The following is an 18,108-nucleotide window of genomic DNA, read 5'->3' as shown; positions in this document are numbered from 1 at the left end:
CAAGCAATAACTGAAGTGATAGAGGATTACTGTTATCATTGTCATCTGGTTCACAAAACAGAGACTGGGTGTTTTCTAGGACTGACCCTTCCACTGGAAGGGGTAGTTTAAAGGCAATTACTAACTTTACCCTCACAGCAGAGAACAGGACAGCTGTTGCTCTGTAGCAGCTGCCCATTTGTGGTCAATGCTAAAACTCAGATTTTGGTGGGATTGCAGTTAGGCTGATCTTATTTCCTTTATCTATCTTTCTGTGCATGAAAGCAAATGACAAATATCCTACAGAAATTCAGATAAGCTGTGTCCACTGTGCCTGTTTCCCACAGCTCTCTGGTGTATGTGTTTGTTTCCAGTTTACTTTGGGAGCAAACAAGAAAAAAAAAGGTTGCTGCTGTTGAGCAGGACAGTAGGAATGCTGGCTGTATGGTATCTGTGTAGGAAGACTAGTAGTGTAATAATATTTTCAGAGTATATGAAAGTATTTGAACACTTACTGTGTCAAATGTACCACACAGTTTAAGCAGAATTCTGCATTTTAGATTATAACACTTCAATCTATTTTGCTTTTGCCTCTAGCTCAACTCTAATTATCTTTGACAGGGTATAATAAAATGAAGGAGAAGTATTTTTGCAAATGTTTACACTTACCACATTGATTTGAAGTTAAAATTGAGTTGTTAAGTGTTACTCATTCCAATGCTAGAGCTAGCCAATCTCCTGTTCTCTTAAATGTCCAATTCCAGCTCATTCAGCAGACTGAGTTTAAACATTTACTTCATAGTGGGTATCTCACTGTATTGTCTTGCTACGAGTCCTATTGTGTCATCAGTATTTGAATAGTTGCAGCTGTAGGGATTTCGGTCCATAAGGCTTTCAGCATTTCAGGCAGCTGGAGGCTTCTGGCTGATGTATGGTTTAGCAGGTCTGTTAAGCAAAACACTCATTTGCTTGAATGGACTTCATCTGAGCGAACTGTGGGCAGGCTGTGAATGTTGGTTAGGACAGGTGGACGTAGCATTTCAGTACTCTAACGAGGTTAGTTAATTCATGTTGGCTGATGGTGATCTTCAGAAGAGCTAAGTGTATAGCTAGGTCTACAGTCTAGATCTTATTATAGTGAAAAACTATGTAAATGAATATCTACACTGGAGGAAAAGGGCTGTGGGTCTATGTACAGACAGTGTAGGGAAAAACAATGTATATTGCAAAAAGTACTTGTTTTTCTTACACTGATGTTATTTAAAGCAAAGCAAAAAATAAAAATTGAAAATATGGCTTTCAATGATAGTTTTCTAACCTGTCACTGTTGGTTTTCAGTGGTAGTGTGTGCCTCAAGCTACTTGTATCTAGTAAGTGCAGGAAAAGATGAATATGTCTTTTTCTAGATCCATCAAGTTCTCCTGCAATTGACAAGCTGGAGTGCTTGTGGAATAAAAGAAAGGGTACAGCTGTGAAAATAAAGAGAAGGTTCAGGTTGGGGAAACTTGGCAGAATCTTTGGAGTTATTGCAGGGAAAAAACCTCAGAATTATAAATATGGCTTGAGAGCCTCTGTTCCACAAGATATGTTTTTAATAGTATGCAACATTTATTTTCTGCAAGTCTTGATGTTCTGATTTTTTTTGTCTTGGTATGCAGCATTTATGGTGGGATGACAACTTGTTTGTCTTTGTTGACCTTAGCTTAACAGAGCCTTAAAAATCTGTTTCCAACTGTGCCCATGTGTGCCATACTTTTGCAAAAGAAATGGTCCTCTCAACATACTATAGGGAGTTGCACTATTTTTGACTATATCACAGATGGTCAGTCAAATAATTTAGAACTCCTGCATCCTTTATATTTCTACTTATGAAATAGGTACACAAATGCTTAAATATTCAAATAAAACTAAGAAATGTGGGGAAATTTGGGTGGTGCTCTAAAGTACAGAAACAGTAGCATAATATAAATGTTTGAATGATATAGATGTACTGATGTTGCATTTAATTCTGCAGCTGTTGCATATAAATTACTTGGCTTTGGACTACCTGGTGTGAGTATTAATTTTCTAGCTATTGTTAGACACAACTCAGCACAGAACATCAAGGTTACTTGTAAATCTTGGTAAATATGGTCCTTGCATATTAAATAGCTGCTGACACTTAAGAGCAATGAAGCACACGGATATGAAGTTTTCCTGAGTAGCTGGAAAATGTTCTGAAAATTTTTTGGGGATGGAGGAGATAAATGAGAATTCTTGCCTTTTTTCTGTCTGTGCTATTTAGGCTATATGAAAACAAGGCAGGTAAGACAACTAGCAAACCAAGCCTGCCACTACCCATTTGTTGCAGCAGATATTGCTACTTCTAACAGTATTTTCTCATAATATAATCTCAGGAGAGATAGGATAACAACTCTATTTTTCAGTTTCTGCTCATGTACTATGTGTGTCAAACAACAGTTAGGCTTAATCCGTGTGTTTTAGATCCATTATTTGCTGCTTAATTGTCTCTGCTGGACAGTTGCATGAGTGCCAGGAAAATATTTCAAAGTGTTATCTGTACAGTCTTCTATTAAAGCTAGTTGCTGACTTTGGAACTATTCCATTTGTCAGAATATTTTGTTTGTTTGTTTTGCATATAAAATGTTCATAGAGAAGGACTACCAGAAGAGCTGGTACATCTTATTACATTGGAATCCAGTAAGCTTAATGCTCATGGCACTTCTGTTGTGGGAAGTCTCTTAACTGAAATCAGGATTTCAGTACTTAGCTGCTCTTGAAAGCTGCTAACTTGCCCATATATATTCTATAATGCTTTAAAGTTAGACTATAATACAGGTGGTCTGTATGGCAATATCACAGGGGTTTTCAGAAGTGCCTAACTTATTCAGAAGACTTTTGGAAATATGAAATATGCTTTTTTAAATTTTATGAAGTGTAAGTCATGTATACTCTTCTTGAAAGGCAGGGAAGAGAGATCTGACTGAAGGGTGCTAATTGTACTTTGTCAGTGGAACTACATTTCTAGACAAGGATGGATTTTGTGAATGACAAGCACAAGGCACCTGGTGACACTTCTAAATAAATGTAAAAAGAACATCCATAGCAATATTTTAGTATTTGAATGTCTATTGAAAAAAGCTGAAGTTTCAACAGAAAGCAATTATGTTTTCTATTACTAGTCCTTCTGTGATATCTTTAATCTGTAATTTAACCATCATTAACTTGAGTCAATGAAAGTCAACAATTAATTTTGAATTTATTTGGTACTTTTTTTTTTTCTTTCATTTAAATATTGCAATGGCAATACATGCTAAGCTCTAATTCAAATATAATGTGAAGAGGAAGCTTTTTTGTTGACACATGAAAGCTTCTTGGTCTGCAACCAGATCTTGTTATGGGTGGTTGTTGTGTCTTGACTCTAGTAGGCAGCAAAGCCCCACACAGCTCACTCCCTGACAGTGGGATGGGGGAGATAGAAGTGAGAAAGCTTGTGGGTTGAGACAGAGTTTATTAGGTAAAGCAAAAACTGCACAAAGCAAGCAAAAACCAGCAAAACAAAATATGGAATTCACTCGTGACTTTTCACGGGTAAGTCACGTGTTAAGCTATTTCCAGGAAAGGAGGGCTTTGTCATGTGTAACAGTTACTTGCGAAGACAAACACTGCACCTCCAAATATCCATCATTTCTTATTCCTTCCCCTCGTCTTTTATTGCTGAACAGGACATCGTGTGGTATGGAATATCCCTTTGGTCAGTCTGGGTCAGATTTCGTGGCTGTGACCCTTCCCAGCTTCTTGTGCACCCTCAGCCCACTTACTGGTGGAGCAGTGTGAGGAAGCATAAAAGACCAGAAGACCTTGATGCCCTCTAAGTACAGCTCAGCAACAACTAAGATGTCTGTGTTATCAATGCTGTTTTAGTCACAAATCCAAAACATAGTACCATGTGAGCTGCTATGAAGAAAACTGACTCTATCCCAGCCAAAACCAGTGCAGAGGCATTACAGTCTTTGATTTTAAAATGACCAAATGTTAGTACACTTTGAGCTTTATTTCAGGTTTTCAGGCATAATCCCAAAATCTGATGATGCAAAGAGAGGAAGATAGCAGAGAAAGATATCTTTGTTTTCTAGACTGTTGAATTACTCGTCTAAGAGTTCATTTTCCTTCTCACTCTGTTTCTGCAGGATCTAAATCACAAAACTGTTTGTGGAACACCATTATTGGTGGGCTGACTGGCAACCTCAAGGAAAGGCCAAAGCCCACCATCATTAGTGACCCGAGACCTCCTGAGGAAATCTTAGCAGATGAGCTACCACCAGTGGACAGTCCTGAGGCATTGGTGAAAACATCTTTCAGGTCTGATGATACGAGTTTACTTTGTTTATGGTTGAGAGGATATTTTTAAGATTGTCTATAGTGTGATTTTGGTGGGAGAAATCAATACTGAAAGATTCTGCAATGCTGCTTAGCTTTGTATGGAACAGGAGTGAAAAAAGAGGTCCATAAATAATACTGACTGGACACATCTCTTTTTCTCAGCCGTCTTAAAGTATTATGGAAAAGAAAGATACAAATACTGTAACTACTGAAAATGGTCAACAAAGGCAGCTCATTATATGGAAATGTCTTTGAAGATTGATATTGTTTCATTTGAAAGTGCTTTAGTGATGAAAGCTTGTACTTTAGGTCAGATGATGTACTTTACTGATGCAAGGGAGTGTCAAACCTTTCTGTTGATGTAATGTCTTGAGAACTGTCTAGCATTAATTTATTTTGTCCAGGAGAAGGATGCTAGGTAGGGGCTTGTAAGCAAGCAATTGCTGCTGTTGTAAAGTATGAGATATATCAATTGCTGGGTTTTCTTCTCATTTAATCATGTGGATGTATAGTTGTCAGATGTTTCTTGACATGTTTTCTGAAAATAATTTTCACAAAATAAGGTAAAATGGAGAAGCTATGTGCATGTGGTGGATCTTTGATGAAAACATGAAAATTGGTGTGCCCAGAAAAAAGTTTGTGGCAGATTTTGAATTTTCCAACTGCTTTTGGAGTTTTTTTTTTTTTTTTTTATGTTGAAAAAAACCCCTGTGTTCTAGTTTTCTTTTATAATCGACATGTGTGAAAGCAAAAAGTGATTTTTGCTTTGGATAAATTTTTCTGTGCTGAAGTATTTTTCTTATACCTCAGTCTGTCAAACTTATTTCAGACTTCATATAAACATTATTTTGAAGGTACTTGTTTATTAAGTTACTATATTAGGTAGTAATTTGATATCTTGTTTATAGTGTTTTATGTTAAAAAAAAATAAAATACCATCAAGTCAATTTATGTCAGGTTATATAAATCCTGTAATCTTATAGCCCTTAATATAGTTCCTTAATATTTCTATTGAAATGATTCAGGACAAATGTTCCAGAACCTGTATCCTCCTTTTATAATGACCTGTGATATTTAATGACTTTTAAACACTTTTTGATTCTGGTATTTGAAATCTAGTTCAAGTGCTCTTTTTAGCTTTCATTTCTCATAACAAATTCTGGGCAGCAGCAATCCTTACGTTGCCGTCATCAAGATAATTCCAACCATTTTATATGACAAAATAATGTCACAGCATTTCAAATGGTATGATTTGATTATCTGTGTAGGGGTGACTCTTTGAAGAAGTGAGCTTGTAAATAGCATAATAAGGACTGATGAATTGGAAAATGTAATTTAGCAAAACAGTTTTGCTAATGTGGTGTAAATGGCTTTAGAAACATTAGAGAACCTTTGCATTTCATCTGTATAAAAATTACTGTACAATGTGGCATTGTTTAGACTTTTTAGAAGGAAATCCAAACAGATGGTTGTTATGAAGTAAATTGTTAGAAAATTGTCTAGCTTTACAAAGAAAAGTAGTCCTGTCTGTCTAAGCAATGCACAGGAGTTGAAGATAAGAGTACGTTGCAGTTACTATCTGAAGGCACAAGAAAATAGAAACACTTCTGTGTTTTTATTTGCTTTGGGATCTCGTTGGTACTATGCTGTAAGCTGGGATTTAGGAAGCAGTAGCATTTTTTTTTTTTTTTTTTTTTGCATGATTTACATATTTGATTCATCGGGGTTTTCTGTGGGTAATGATCTTCAAGTACATCTTTGACAGAGTGTAATTGGTACATGTGGGTGCCAGTGATTGTCTGCCAGTTACAGGCTTCCCTTATTTTTTGTTTTCTAGACACACGTGGAACACCTAGATAACCCATTGCATTTTAAGGAATGAAATGTGCTTAAAAAGTTTTCAAGTCCAGTGTGTCCTAATTACTAATCTGGTGGTTGAATCTTGGGGTCAATGGAGGGCAATGTTGTGATCGTATGAACTGAATTCATGGCAGGAAAGACCAGACCCTGTTTTCTAATGTGACTGCTAGAAACCATAAAATTCAGCAACTCACTCACTGCTTCTGATTCACTGCTGTTAGAGCAGTATATGGCAGTACTATCCCTTTCATGCATAGTTAAAAAGAAAATGTCTCTCCAGTGTCAAATGAGTCACACTTCCTTGTGATTGCATCTCTTTTTATGTGAATACATGTAAGCAGTATGATATCCCAGTTGCCACCCTTGGTATTAGATCTTGTTTTCTACTGTGCAGTACTTATTGTTCTGTAGCTTCGAAAATTAGGAGATTTATATTTGATTTTGTTCATCATCCAGATATGAGATTGAAATGCATTTAAACATAAAAGGAGAAATGTGGTTAGTTCAATCTTTCTAGTCCTACTTTTCCTGCAGTAGTAAACCATCTTTGTGATATAAAGCAAAACAAACAAAACCAAAACCAAACCAACCCCTTCTCTACACCCCAAGTCAGTATAGCGCATGATCTCTCCTTAATCAAAATCTGTTCTGATGGTCTTGTTTCTTCTACATTTTTTAATGCCTCCTTTCTGACGATACCAAGAACAAACTCAAGAGATTGGTCTAAACAAGATTAAGGACCTTTCTAAAGAGAGAATTGCAAGAGTCTGCAGTACCTTGTTTGCAGTACTGTGTTGAGCAACTAGTCATAAGTAATTTTATGCCTTTTCAAGTTATACTACTGCAGTGCTTAAATTATGGATTCTAAAATCCATTCTTACTGGTATTTACTCTTTTCCTCTAGTAAAAACAGAGGAGATACTAATTAAAATATGGTGGAAACATGGAGAATGTAGGATTATCCCCTTCTGAGAATTAAAAAAAAAAAAAAAAAGCAAACAATTACATGTATAAATGATTAGCTTGGCTCATACTTCACAATTACAGAGACTGTGAATATTTTCTTTTTAAATAGCTGTGCATGTATCAGCATTTATATATGTAAAATCGTTGGCTGTGGATTGATGCCCAGGAGTATTAGATGGTGGACCTGTGCCTTTGTCAGGGCTGCTGGGATCTGAATGTTGCCTGGAGATGCCAGCAGTTACTGATGCTGGAGCTTGTGACTCAGAAACTCTCTCCTAGATCTGCTTCTTGATCTGCTAGGTTCCAGCAATGACCAGTGTTGAGGTTGGTATTGGTAGAATTAATGTTGCTTAATTAATGAACCCTAGAAGTGACCATGTGGTAACTTCACAGCTTGATTTAGCTTCTGTGCCCTGCTCCCTGGCAGCACACCCCAAGCAAGTGCTATGGTAATGCTGGGCCAGCATCCATCATGGGGAGCAGAGAAACGAGACAGGTCTGGGTGCTGTTCTCCAAATACAACCTGGAAGTTTATGAAAGTGTTTTTATATTGAGAATACAATATATATAATAGAAATATTATACACATAATAATATTATATATATTTATATATATATTTATATATATATATAAAATATAATAATTATTATATATATTATATAATATAGTAGAAACTGCTGCATTTGTCCCCAGGCTGCTACCTAGATTGAACCAAGTCGCCAAGGGAGTGCTACTCCAGGCTGAAAATTTGATGGGCCCAAGTTGTCATGATTTTTCTTAGTTCATTTGGTTTTGGTGTACAGGAGAGACAGCATTATTTTGAGTCTGGAGATCAGGGACACTGCACTGGGGCATGACTGTGACGGTGCTTATGGAGCAGTGGCAACATTAAGAGCCACGCTGGATCTTATGGCAGGAGAGTTCCTGCAGTACGGGGTGATGGGAAGGTCAAGGGAAGAACTGGAGTTGCTCTTCTAAGACAAAAGGTTCAGTGCAGCCCACCATCCTGGTCCGGCATCTTTGTGACAGCTAACATTGTTGTGTAACTGCAGACTAATCCAGCCAGATCTGTCCATCTGGTGGGGACTCTGGGCGGGAGTGTTTTCCGGAGTGATAAATCGGGATGTGAGACTAAAACCATCCACCCTACATCAGACAAGCCTCACTAAATACCTATGTAGATAAAATGAACTAGGAGGTGTGATATGTATTTTCTATTACAAAGGTCTCACCATTTGATAGGCCATATGTCCTGGGAACCAGAGTGGAAGATACAGTTCCTTCAAGATGAGAGTACTTTTGAGCCCAGTGCTTGCATGGGTTCTTCATTTCTATCACCTTTCAAAATATTTCCTGCTTTCAGTTTGACTTGGTACCTTGCCTACCTTGGTAGCTGCATTTTCTTCATCAGATCCAAACTTTTTCTTTATCTTTCCAAGGACAATTTGCTTTGCTTTCCTTATCTGCTTCTGTTCTGACTTGAGAATCTTAAATCACGTTGGCAGCTAATCTTCTTGTACTTCTGGCTTATTTGTGGGTGATGTTAACTCTTGCTCCTGTCATCTACTGGCTAGTTGGTCCACAGGATAGAGATGCTACTGCTGTGCTCCGAAGGTGAAAATTTCAGTCACAGCACCACAAGGCTCAATCCCTTAGGTAAAGGTGGCATCAGTGGGAATAGGGGTAGGAGCCTTCCTTCTCCTCTACTTTTTCTGAGTCATAGCAAGAACCCACCTGCAGTCATGTGGTGGAAAGGGACAACTTGGGGGCTCCTCCATTGGCCGTGTTTTGACTCTCTGAGTGGCACCAAAGCTTCTTGCAGCCATCTAAGCTGTATGTGGGGCCTGAAAATCAGAGAGGGAGTGAATGCTGTGTAGGAGAGCTCATGACCATGACCACAGATGGAGAATAAAGTTCTTTCTTCTGTCCCACAAATACATGTCTGGATCTCAGTATTTCTTTACTGTCTGCTTTTTTATTTTGATTTTATTCTTGTATTTATATTTATATTTTATATAATATATATATATATATATATATATATAGTATATATATTTATATTTTTTAGTTTTCAAAACACAAAAAGGAGCGATAAGACTCACTTGCCTTAACTTGGTTAAAAAAAAATAAATCCTGTGCAAGGCTGGAAGCATGAAAAACACTCTCATTATTTTTTATACCCACCTACAGCATATCCAGGTCTTGCTAAACATTAAAATGTAAGCAGTGTCTCTGAACTTCTCAACATTTTTCTCAATCCAGACTTATTATAAGGCACTTTACTTGCATTAAATTTAAATTCATCTGTGTTCTATTCAAACCTGTTGCTTATTCCTGTTATTTATTGATACTCACTAGGATGAATAGGAAGTGAAAAGTGCTCTGTTCATTAAGGAAATGGCTCCCACATCATTCATCTCTTCTCTCTTCTTTTAATTGTGCCTTCTTTCTAGGTGTGTGTTAGGCTTTGAGAGAGCTATGCATTCATTTCTTGGTAGATTGAGATTTATGAGTCAGAGGGGGAATGATCAGAGGAGAAAGATTTATACCAGTTACCGTTCAAAGGCTGCATTCTCTCTCCCTTCACATATATCCACATGGGTCCAGGAGGAAGGTATTTTTTTCACACAGTTGAAAGAGAAATTGACTTTTTTTTTTTTTTTTTTGACATTACAGTTGTCTTGTTCCTCACAGGATAGATGTATTATTGATGACAAGCAAAGCCTAGTTATTCTGTCCCTGTAAATATCAGATACATCAAAAGGCCCAAGTTGAGAAATTCAGATGCACTGTAGGTGTCCTAACACAGCTGTAGGATCTAAAGGTAGGGAACAAACCCACTTCCAAAATGGGAACAGGACTTTGAGCTACAGTTCTTTGGATGAACAAGGTCCTGGTAGTAAAGCAGTCCTACTTGGAGGACTGGCTTAGCATATCTACTTGACGTACATCACCTGAATCTTGTATTATAATAAACTTTGAGCATTTGTTTTGCAGCTGCATGCAGCTTCCAGTTAGAGCTCTGTAAACTTACAGGTCATCCCTAGTTCTTGGTAAGGACTATGGTAGCCCCCACCACATACAGAGGGCAGGCAGTTTAAATCCAAGCTGTACAACTGGAGTCTCAAACATCTGTGCAACATAAGGCTGTTCCAAGGTCCATGTGTGGACAGAAATAAAATTAGTTGCTTGGCTTTCTAGACTTGCCAGACCTGTATTCCTTGCAGGTTTACAGAACAAGCTATATGCGGGCAGGGAGTTGCATATAAGAAAGCATAAGGATTGTCTTTATCCTGCTAAGGAATTACTTAATAAAGCACAATTTAGTTATCTCTACCACAAGAGATTATGAGCCTTTACGTACTAATACCAGGCTGGGAGGCCTTACAATTCCCATTGACAATATTTTTAGCTTGCTTTCTTAAGGAAAACTGGAAATACTTTTCCTAAGGAAAATGCTGTATGACCTTCTGACCTTCAATTAGAATCACAGAATCACAGAATTTCTAGGTTGGAAGAGACCTCAAGATCATCGAGTCCAACCTCTGACGTAACACTAACAGTCCCCACTAAATCATATCCCTAAGCTCTACATCTAAACATCTTTTAAAGACTTCCAGGGACGGTGACTCCACCACTTCCCTGGGCAGCCCATTCCAATGTCTAACAACCCTTTCGGTAAAGAAGTTCTTCCTAACATCTAACCTAAAACTCCCCTGGTGCAACTTAAGCCCATTCCCCCTCGTCCTGTCACCAGGCACATGGGAGAACAGACCAATCCCCACCTCGCTACAGCCTCCTTTGAGGTACCTGTAGAGAGCAATAAGGTCACCCCTGAACCTCCTTTTCTCCAGGCTGAACAACCCCAGCTCCCTCAGCCGCTCCTCGTAGGACTTGTTCTCCAGGCCCCTCACCAGCTTTGTCGCCCTTCTCTGGACTCGCTCAAGCACCTCAATGTCCTTCTTGTAGCGAGGGGCCCAAAACTGAACACAGTACTCGAGGTGCAGCCTCACCAGAGCCGAGTACAGGGGGACGATCACTTCCCTAGCCCTGCTGGTCACACTGTTTCTTATGCAAGCCAGGATGCCGTTGGCCTTCTTGGCCACCTGAGCACACTGCTGGCTCATATTCAGCCGACTATCCACCATCACTCCCAGGTCCTTCTCTGCCTGGCAGCTCTCCAACCACTCATCTCCCAGCCTGTAGCTCTGCTTGAGGTTATTGTGCCCCAGGTGCAGGACCCGGCACTTGGCCTTGTTAAACTTCATGCAGTTGACCTCAGCCCATTGGTGCAGCCTATCCAGATCCTCCTGCAGAGCCTTCCTACCCTCGAGCAGATCGACACACGCACCTAACTTGGTGTCATCTGTGAACTTACTGAGGGTGCACTCAATGCCCTCGTCCAGATCATCGATGAAGATATTAAAGAGGACCGGCCCCAGCACTGAGCCCTGGGGGACGCCACTAGTGATTGGCCTCCAACTGGACTTGACTCCATTCACCACGACTCTTTGGGCCCGGCTATCCAGCCAGTTTCTAACCCAACAAAGCGTGCGCCAGTCCAAGCCAAGAGCAGCCAGTTTCTTGAGGAGAATGCTGTGCGAGACGGTGTCAAAAGCCTTGCTGAAGTCAAGGTAGACCACATCCACAGCCTTCCCCTCGTCCACCCAGCGCGTCCCTTTGTCATAGAAGGAGATCAGGTTCGTCAAGCAGGATCTGCCTTTCATAAACCCATGCTGGCTGGGCCTGATCACCTGCTTGCCCTGCAAGTGCCGTGTGATGACTCTCAAAAGAATCTGCTCCATGAGCTTCCCTGGCACTGAGGTCAAACTGACAGGCCTGTAGTTTCCCGGGTCTGCCCTCCTGCTTGTAGATGAGTGTTACGCTTGCTAGCTGCCAGTCAACTGGGACCTCCCCCGATAGCCAGGACTGTTGATAAATGATGGATAGGGGCTTGGCCAGCTCCTCTGCCAGTTCTCTCAGTACCGTCGGGTGGATCCCATCCGGCCCCATCGACTTGCGCACATCCAAGTGCGGTACCAGGTCACCAACCATTTCTTCGTGGATAGTGAGGGCCACATCCTGCTCCCCATCCCCTTCCACCAGCTCAGGGTACTGGGTTGTCCTGGTTTCAGTTAGAACAGAGTTAATTTTATTCCTAGTAGGTGGTGGAATGCTATGTTTTGGCTTAGGATGAGAAGAGTGCTGATAACACCCCGATGTTTTAATTGTTGCAGAGCAGTGCTTATACTAAGCCAAGGACATCTCAGCTTCTTGCTCTGTCCTGCCAACGGGCAGGCTCGGGGTGCAGTAAGAGCTGGGAGGGGACAGACCCAGGACAGGTGACCCAAACTAGCCAAAGGGGTTTTCCATACCATCTGACGTCATGCTGAACAATATATAGGGGTTGCTAGCTGGGGGAGGGGGCCGGACTGCTCGGGGTTAGGCTGGGCATCGGTCAGCGGGTGGTGAGCAATTGCATTGTGCATCACTTGTTTGCACATATTATTAGTAGTAGTACTATTATCATCATTTTATTATTATTATTATTATTTTTCTGTCTAATTAAACTGTCTTTATCTCAGCTCACGGGCTTCACTTTCCATTTCTCTCCCCTGTCCCAGAGAGGGAGGGGGGAGGGTGAGCGAACGGCTGTGTGGTGTTTAGCTGCCGGCTGGGTTAAACTACGACGTGGGTATCCAGAGAACAACCGGTATTGCCGCTAAAGACTGAAGTGAAGAAGTCATTAAGCACCTCCACCTTTTCCTCATCTCTTGTAACTAAGTTTCCCCCCGCATCCAGTAAAGGATGGAGATTCTCCTTAGTCCTCCTTTTTGTGTTGATGTATTTATAAAAACATTTTTTGTTATCTTTAATGACAGTAGCCAGATTGAGCTCCAGATGAGCTTTGGCCTTTCTAATTTTGTCCCTGCACAGCCTTGCAACATCCTTATAGTCCTTATATTAGTCCTTATATTAGCTTTTCCATTAACTACTTCTTAAGCTATTGATCAAATTCACCTGCATTTAAAAGTATGGTAGGCATCTCAGTGGTGCTTAGTTCCTATTTCATGAAATTACATATCGTATTCTAGAAGATGAAGTGATCTATGTACCATGACTCCCTCCCTCCTGCTCTGGGGTTACACCTGGCATAGTCTTTCTGTGCATGTGCAGAGGTGTGGGGTTTCCGGATGCAAACTGAATCTAATGGACTCTTTCACTTAATGAAAGAGAGCTGGGCTTTCAGGAAAAATAGCACTGGAAAAGGGCTGGTGGCTACCTGGCCTATTCTTCCAGCCTGTGGTCTGTACTTGAAGGGCATTTGGGAGGAGGGGACATGGGCTCTGGGAAAGTTTTACTGTTGTGGTAGTCTGTACACTTCCTGTGGGCCACAAGTTGCTCATCCTGTTATTAAATTAAGACTTTGCAAACAGCTGGCTGCTGCTGGAGGTGAAATCAGTGGAGGCAGTGTCAAGGTGCTGTATAAATTGTTTGGAGTTTCTTGCTTATTGATTCTTGCATGTGGAGACCAATGGAATGGGCTATAAATAACGTGACAAGGGACAAGGATGGCTACGTGGGATTTAGGATGTGATTTCACAACTAGTGTAAGCCAGCCCAAGAGCTCTTTCTCCCCCTGTGGCTGGCAGCATGTCCCTCCTTCCTGTTTTATAGTGATTGTTTGGCTACAAATAAATGCAGGAATAATTCAGTTCAGAGAACAGGACTGCCACTATCGGCAACAGCCTGGCTTCAGATCAGCCTCAACCAAGCATGAAACCATATCCTGAAGTTTTATCACCACTGAAAGCTTTCCTTCCAAAGGTACTTATGTAAATAAATGAATTTATTGGGGGAAAACAAACATACAAACAGCAACAGTTACAAACAACAGTTGAAAACAAGTGGAATTTAAACATAGAATCATAGAATATCCTGAGTTGGAAGGGACCCTTAAGGATCATCAAGTCCAACTCTTGACACCGCACAGGTCTACCCAAAAGTTCAGACCATGTGACTAAGTGCACAGTCCAATCTCTTCTTAAATTCAGACAGGCTCGGTGCAGTGACCACTTCCCTGGGGAGCCTGTTCCACTGTGCAACCACCCTCTCTGTGAAGAACCCCCTCCTGATGTCAAGCCTAAATTTCCCCTGCCTCAGCTTAACCCCGTTCCCGCGGGTCCTGTCACTGGTGTTAATGGAGAAAAGGTCTCCTGCCTCTTGACACCCCCTTACATGCTTACTTCTGGAAGGCTGTTGGGTGGCTTGTTGGCAAGGGGAGGTTTGAATCACTGGCAAAAGCCAGCAATACTTGCTTTTTGCCCTGCTCCTGCCCTAGGACTGTTTGCTAAGTCAGTATATGTCTCATTCCCAATGAGAAAATGGGATAGCGGCTTTCTTACTCTTGACAGTCAGTGTGTGATGAACAGAGATAAGTCTTTGACTAATCATTTGCTGAAGTGTTATCTTAAGTTCTATAATTTGAGCAAACAGAAATGTAAAAAGACATTTAAAGGAAATTCCTGTGCGGTTTCCCCTGCTTTTAAATGCCTGGCTGACAGCAATGAAGTTGAATGGTGTGTTATACTGTGATGTTTTTCTAAAGGAGGTGGTGAAACACCCTCCATATTCAATCCAATAACGGACAGATTCGGCTTTGTTTTGAGACCACAAAACCTGTAAGTAAAAATTCAGGAATATTTTGAAGTGAATAACAACATCAATTATGAAATTGCCCAGAATAATCTTAAAACTATTGGGTAAAAGCTTAATCTCTACTAATGTCCTGCATTTCTTCTCAATGTGAAAAGCTTTGAAAGCATTTCTTCTTAATGTGAAAAGCATTGAAGGAGAAAAATAGGGGATACTTTAACTCCAGTTAATTGAGTATGACGATCAGATCTGGAGAGAGAACTGTATCCTGTATAGGGAAAATACTAGCAATTTACCTATTGAAATATAAGTTTCAGACTTTGATGAAACCCCAGAAAGAATCTATGCTAAATATCTATCTGGGAAATACTGGAAATACCCATACCTGTTGCGGGTGTCATCCCTCCAGAGGAATGCTATTAATGCCAGACTAGGGGTTGCTCTTGTTTCTTGGAGTCACCTGTTATCCCTGTTTCTTGGAGTCACCTGTTAGTCATCCCCTACTCTGTTTCTCACTTTTTGATTCAGTGGTTTCTTATGAAGGTTTTATCCTGTCAGTTATTACCCCATGCAAAATTATTTTTGGTAACTGCCATATTTTGCCCCAAATTCTTTTACTACAAATTCACAACCTGGCCTGACAGCGATTTTGCAGACATATTAGCAACATCTAGGTAAGTGAAGCTGCTGGAAACTGTCAACACTCTTTACCCACGTAACTTTCTAATGGCTGTTCTTTATCTGGTATTTGCATGTTAAGCTGCCTGCTGGCAATTTCTAGAAACTACTTTACGTAATAGAAAGGTCTCATTTGGAAATTATCGCACTATCCATCTGAGTACTTGGCACTTGCTGATGTCAGAGCCACGGAGTCTGTAGTTTGCAGATTGGGACATTTATTTTTAGTTCCAATAATTTTTGGATCTGAAGCTACAGAAGTGTTCACGGCAAGACTGCTAAAACTATCATGTGTTACTTGGTTTCCATCTGAACTTTATAAATTGATCTAAACTTTACAAATTGACTGGAGTTGTCTTGAAACCAGGTCTGTATTCTAAATTTGTGATATCAGTGCTGATCTTGCTGTGATAGAATCTTTTTTTCTATGTTCTTTTGGTCAAAAGGCCTTCATTTCAGATGTGGAAATTGCCCTGAGAATATGGGCTTTGGGTACTCATTTGTTCCCTGAGATTCCTTCTGTTGTACATGCATCTTCTTTTATGTGAGCACTTAGTTTACTACGGCTCCTTGTCAGAGCAAATTTTCTCCCATCTCAGCTGAAAAAGGCCAGACCACTAAGTGGTTTAAGTAACAGCTACTGAAGAGCATTCACTGGAAAAAGGAAAACTATCAGAAGTTTATTTTCCTTCTTTCTAAATGGTGCATGTAAGCATCATTTAGAACAGCTAGAGCATTTGCAGTTGCAGCTTTTAAGATTGAGATAACATTTCTATTCTCAGTACTTTGCACCTCAAGATCAATTTTGTCATATGATTGTCACCAATAGTATTTTGTCCTGAATTGAGATGGTTTGTTATCCTACTAGGTTCTTGTAGCAGTTTTAATTAAGTCTGCCCTAATTCTGAACAGTAGTTTATTATTCATAATAAAGTAATATCCATCCTGAAGATGTGATGTTGAGAAAATTGGATTCTTCTTCTGGCGCTGTACCTTGTTTGGAGGGCTTCTTCACTTCCCGTGAATTGTTTTAAAGTTGCTCATAATATAATTACCTGCTATATCAGCAGTACTTGAGTAAAAAAAAAAAAAAAAAAAAAAAAAGTGTAGAAGTGTAAATACAGTGAGCCAAATTTAGTGTAAATTGGCATAAAACTCGATTGACTTCTGTGGACTTTTACTGATTTACTGCAGCTGAGTATGTAGTTTTATATTTCAAAACTATACTCATAAACTGAAATTTGCATAGTTTTTGATTCATGTTATAAATCTGATGAACTTGGCAGAGTGATTTTGCTTAATCATTAGCAGTGCTATCAAATAATATTAATTAGAGTGGCATGGCCTGGAGGCAGCAAATTTCCTGAGTAAGGAACATTCACAAAAAAGACGTTTCACAAAAACTGTGAAGCTTACAGACTTGAAATTGTTACACCCTTTAACGACTTACATGTTTACTCTGCTGCTATTTGACTTTAATGTAGCCAAAACATTTTGTGAGTAGGAAGGTTTTGGCAGGGAATGACCTGAAATGTAGATTTTTAGTGTGTTGCTTGATGTTTAGTTATTTGTCCATTGTATTGGTTCTCAGAAACAAATTGTACTTAGCATGTTTATCCTTGTAATTCATTATATATTCTCAATAATTATATTATTCTGACATATTGGCTCTTGTGCTAGCAAAACTGCTCTCATTTTTTACACAAATTACTCCCTGGTATCAGCAGAATCCCTAGTTTTGTACTGCCAGCCATGTTATTCTTCAATAAACTTTTTTTTTTTTTTTCTGACTTGAGGTTAACCTCAGATTTATTGTTCTATATTTTTTTATTTTTTTTTATTTTTTTTTTTTACTTTTTTTTTTTTTAAAAACAGTTGTACAATAATTAATGAAATGTTTATAATACTACAAATCAATTCACTGTATTTTCTGAAGATCATTTTTCCAGCATGGCTGTGTTACGGCTTACACCACTATGATTTATGCTGTTTAACATCTATGACCTAGATGATGGGGCACAGTGTACCCTCAGCAAGTTCACAAATGAAAAGAAACCTTGGTGGAGTGTTTGGTAGATCAGATAGGTGTGCTGCCATCTAGAAGGACGTCAACAGACTGGAGAATTGGGCTGATAAGAACTTCATGCAGTTCAGTGAAGTGAAGTACCAAGTCCTGCACTTGTGGAGGAACATCCCCATGCACCAGTACGTGCAGGGGGTCACCTGGCTGGGAAGAAGCTTTGCTGAAAAAAATCTTGCTGTCCTGGTGGATGCCAAGTCAGACCATGAGCCAACCATGTGTTACTGCAGCAAGGAAGGCCACCAGCCTCCTGGGCTACAGTAGGAAGAACACTACCTGCAGGTCAAGCATCCCCTCTGTTCAGTACTGGAGTGCTGTATCCAGATCAAGACACCCCGCTGCAAGAGATACATGGATATAGTGCAGTGAAAAGGACCAGGAAAGAACCAAGAAGATGATTAAAAGACTGGAGTATCTGATGTATAAAGGGATGCTAGGAATGCTGTAATGATCATCCTGGAAGAGAGAAGGCTTGGGAAAAGCTTTTTAGTACAAATACCCAACA

General features: G+C 39.8%; 1 protein-coding gene across 4 annotated transcripts in view; it reads left to right on the top strand.

The window, feature by feature from the left end:
* PDE1C (phosphodiesterase 1C) overlaps positions 1-18,108 on the top strand; it is a 316,241-nt gene that overhangs the window by 38,522 nt on the left and 259,611 nt on the right. For all 4 annotated transcript variants that reach the window (XM_068675041.1, XM_068675044.1, XM_068675049.1 and 1 more), the window contains exon 3: positions 4,170-4,341. In XM_068675041.1, the coding sequence (XP_068531142.1) occupies positions 4,170-4,341 (172 nt within the window). The remainder of the gene's footprint in view (positions 1-4,169; positions 4,342-18,108) is intronic.

Source organism: Anas acuta, chromosome 2 (assembly GCF_963932015.1).
Source record: "Anas acuta chromosome 2, bAnaAcu1.1, whole genome shotgun sequence".
Lineage (NCBI taxonomy): Eukaryota > Metazoa > Chordata > Aves > Anseriformes > Anatidae > Anas > Anas acuta.
The sequence above is the reverse complement of the archived record's forward strand: the minus strand, read 5'-3'. Positions and strand labels throughout refer to the sequence as shown.